Below are 3,674 nucleotides of genomic sequence, written 5' to 3' on the forward strand. Positions count from 1 at the left end.
GGGGGGGTGGTTCAGGGACCGAACGTCGCTCAGCTCAGGGTGCGGATGGTTTCCAGCAGCTCTGGTTTGAGGAGGGCGGGGCTCTTTCCACCTGCAGCTGCAATATCCGCCTGCACAGCTGCATCCCAGGAAAATGTGATCAGAGCTGCCGGGACCTATGTAAACACATTTGATATTAACTGCAAATACTGTTGTAAAAAAGATGACCCCCTCCATTTGTATTGGGACTCCAACTCAGTTATTTTCATTATTTATATAATGTTTGTTCTGTTTTATATATAGTTCACGGTTGGTGTTGGTCATATCACCAGCCATACCTTTGAAAATGAGTATGTGTAAAGAAGTAATATAAATACAATGCTTTCTGAAGGCCAGTTTCATGGGAAGACTGGTTTCAACTCACCAAGTTACACTCAGCAAGAGCGACTTCATCAGACTCTTGTAGTTTCTGACTTCCAGGAGCAATGAGCTCAAAGGGCTGCCAGCCGTCCACCAAGGACTCCCGTACAAACCCAAACAGCACAGGAAGCCGGTCCCACGCATAAAAGGTCCCTGGAATCACACATCACCTTCTATCAGCGCTTTCAACAAAACTTTGTTTTGTGAGGTTGTTGACTTCTACTGTTCTCAACTGGTTTTTAAAAAGAGGCTCTTACCTTGTAGCAGGTTTCCATCAGGCAGTCTGATCCTGAGCAGGGTGTAGTTGTATTTCCTTCTCTCCCTCTGCTCCTCTTTCTCCCTCATGGCCTTAGTGCGCAGCATGGCATTCTTCTCAACCAACTCACTCCTGGGAAACACACACAAGACATCCATGGCATTGAGTGTAGGTTCTCTAAAATGATGCTGGACAAACACTAATGGACATCAGTCCACGGAGATGTGTGAGATGATGCACAGCACACCCACGAGCACCAAAAACAGGGCAGGATCGCAGAGTGATCCGTCATTATCATACTATTATATTATTCATGGGTGTGTTTGAGGCTGTTAACAATCATGGCTAATTACATCTGCTCTTTCCTTCCCCTGATAGCAGTCAAATATTGAGCCACGTGCAGATAACATCTCTATATCTTAACTTAATTTGTGCACATACTGAATTTCTGACAGCTGCCATGTTTTCAACAAAAATGTAATGAAGTGGTGTGGTGTGAATGCCAAGATGTCCTCGTCTCCTCCGACCTCCCTGATGATTTTTATCTAACTGGTAAGCTGTGTAGAGCACAAGCTATAGCCAGCCAGTTTGCTGAGCACAAGCACACAGACATGTATGTGGTTGTTGTCTAGTGCTGCTTGTGCAAGATTTGATCAGGAACAATGAGTCAGGAGTTTATTATCTTACTTTGACAAAGCGAGTTACTCACATGAGAAAATGCTGTAATTTGTCCGTGATGTGTACAGTATTAAGACATTTTGTGTTCATTTGGGGAGGACTCCACAAAAAAGTGTAGCAATACACAGTCTTGATATCTAACTTACACTGTGGTACTGGAATGAACTTAATGTTTAATTGTGTTGTTTTTGCCAAACATCAAATTTTAACTTGTTTACTGTTGGATCCACTTTGAAATGTTGTTTCTATAACCATCTATTAGCAAGGAGTCTGTACCTCTGCTGTTGCTCTTTCTTCAGCTCCTCCGCTGTCAGGTTGTAGAATTCCGGTGGCAGCTCGAAGCGTTGGGCGTTGGGAGAGGGTCTGAACACTTGAGGCTGCCTGTCCAGCTGAGCTCTGACCGGCTCTCCTCTCTGGAGACGATCCCTCCTCTCCTTCATCAGCTCCAGGGCATCGGGACTCTGCTCTGGTAACACCAGGAACTCCTCTTCCTCCTCTGATCTCCGGGAAAGGCAAGCACAAATCAACATATGGAACAGGCACTGACTGTGATAAATAAAAGTAAAACTATTGAGCCTAACACCTTGTTGTTAAGGAACTTGTTTGTCAAAAGGCATCTGGATTAATTTACCTTGACCCTCTATAGGAAGCATAATGCTAATGAAGCCCAGCGCCTGCAGGAACTCTCTAGTGCCCTCCACAGAACGAACTTTATCCTAAAATAGATAAAAGAAGCAATGCTTTAAAAAATGATATTCCTTATGCTTATAATAAAGGGGATTCCATCAAACGGGTCATAAATGCACAAACACACCTGGAACACCTTGTTGCTGAGTTTAATCTTCCTGTATTTCTCCTCTGTGGGATTCTTACATATATTGTCAACATACCTATTGACAAAACAATGAAGAAATATGAAGTTACATAAAGTTAACACAGATAGTAGAAAACAAGTCAATTCCAGCCATAGTCGGAAGATAACCTTACATTTGTCATTATCATGATCCTAGACCATTACAGAGTGTCTTACTTGCTTATGATGTCCACAGCAGCCTTCACTTTCTCTCTGTCTTTGTTAAATGTGTGGACCATCATAACAGAGGCCTCAATGTCATCCTCCTCAAACCGCTGACAGTGACAACAGAGGACATGTTTTATCAACACTCACACACAGATTAAATTGTTGAAGAAGAAATCAGAAAAGCAAATACGCTCTAATTTGAGCTAAAACGACAACAATTGAATGCATATCTTCAGACGTACCATGAAAATGGCCTCTTTAATGTGTACCTCCCTCTCACTCTTAGTTAAAGTGGCTCCAGTTAGCGGACAGGTGAAATACACACCTGACACTGAGAGGCAGGCGGGATCTTTCACTGGCACTTTGGACCCCTGGAAAGAATTGTCATCCATCAATAACGTCTGATCACTGAGAGACAAATAGAATCTTAATGGTGTCACTTGGTTTAACCTCACTGTAATACATACCTCTGCTGTAGCTGCATTTACTTTTTCAGCCAGTGCAGCCGCCTCTGCCTCCAGTTCTCTTTTAACTACAAGCAAACACAGAAAGTTGTGCAATTATATGTATTTTCTAGTAACAACAGATCATAAACAATGGAAAACTAAATTGAGATTCTTTAAATCAAACTCTTATATTGCTAAGTGAAAAACCAAATTATCTAATCATATAGGCAAGAATAAATGTACCAATGTTTTTGTCATGTCATTTTCAACAAATGTAAGCTTTTTAAAAAGATCTATTTTATGGCGATTGAGTAGTTTTCAAGAGGAGACATGTCACACATGTATTACAGTAGCAGACAGTTGGCCCAAATAGTATCAGCAAACACAGTAATGGATTGGCACCAACATTACCACACAGTCTGATGGTGTTAGCTGGCCTATAAATGTAATGTTTAATCAGGTCAGCCTTCATGACCACAACCTATAACCCTGATCTGAACCAGGGCGTCCCCCCCCCCCAAACCTCTCTCACTACATGTAACAACTTAAAGCCACATGACTCCAAGCATTCACGTCCCATTATCCAAACAAAGTACCAGTGATGTGAGGAGGGAGGGGGTGAACTTCATTTTGATTTCTGCCACCCCCCTTACTGCCCCCCTGTTGGATGGGGGTCGGTTGTCTCACCCTGGTTCCTGATGGCGTCCTGAGAGGTGTGGACCTTCGGCCGCGGGTGATGTTCAATCCTGGCCAGGGCTGCAGCTCCAGCTCTCTGCGCTCCTTCACTGGGAGCATGGCGGTTGTTCTTGGCACTGGAGCTGCTCTGCACTTTGTCGGGCTTGCTGCTGCTGTGTGAGGAGGAGGACAGAGAGAC

At 43.5% G+C, this 3,674-nt stretch overlaps 1 protein-coding gene across 2 annotated transcripts in view; it reads right to left on the reverse strand.

Moving 5' to 3' along the window:
* Positions 1–6: 6 nt before the first annotated feature.
* ubxn6 (UBX domain protein 6) overlaps positions 7–3,674 on the reverse strand; it is a 4,441-nt gene continuing 773 nt past the window's right edge. Inside the window, exons 2-11 of one of the 2 annotated variants that reach the window (XM_035653358.1) lie at positions 3,488–3,645; positions 2,822–2,886; positions 2,597–2,725; positions 2,364–2,461; positions 2,148–2,223; positions 1,965–2,049; positions 1,610–1,829; positions 657–787; positions 404–552; positions 7–155 (exon numbers count right to left, since the gene is read on the reverse strand). In XM_035653358.1, coding sequence (XP_035509251.1) covers positions 30–155; positions 404–552; positions 657–787; positions 1,610–1,829; positions 1,965–2,049; positions 2,148–2,223; positions 2,364–2,461; positions 2,597–2,725; positions 2,822–2,886; positions 3,488–3,645 — 1,237 coding nt within the window. In that variant the 3' untranslated portion in view covers positions 7–29. Of the gene's footprint in view, positions 156–403; positions 553–656; positions 788–1,609; positions 1,830–1,964; positions 2,050–2,147; positions 2,224–2,363; positions 2,462–2,596; positions 2,726–2,821; positions 2,887–3,487; positions 3,649–3,674 lie in introns of both variants that reach the window. The other variant, XM_035653357.1, reaches the window with a different exon arrangement.

This window comes from Morone saxatilis, unplaced genomic scaffold, assembly GCF_004916995.1.
Source record: "Morone saxatilis isolate NCDOM2014 unplaced genomic scaffold, NCSU_SB_2.0 Contig12, whole genome shotgun sequence".
Taxonomy (NCBI): Eukaryota; Metazoa; Chordata; class Actinopteri; family Moronidae; genus Morone; species Morone saxatilis.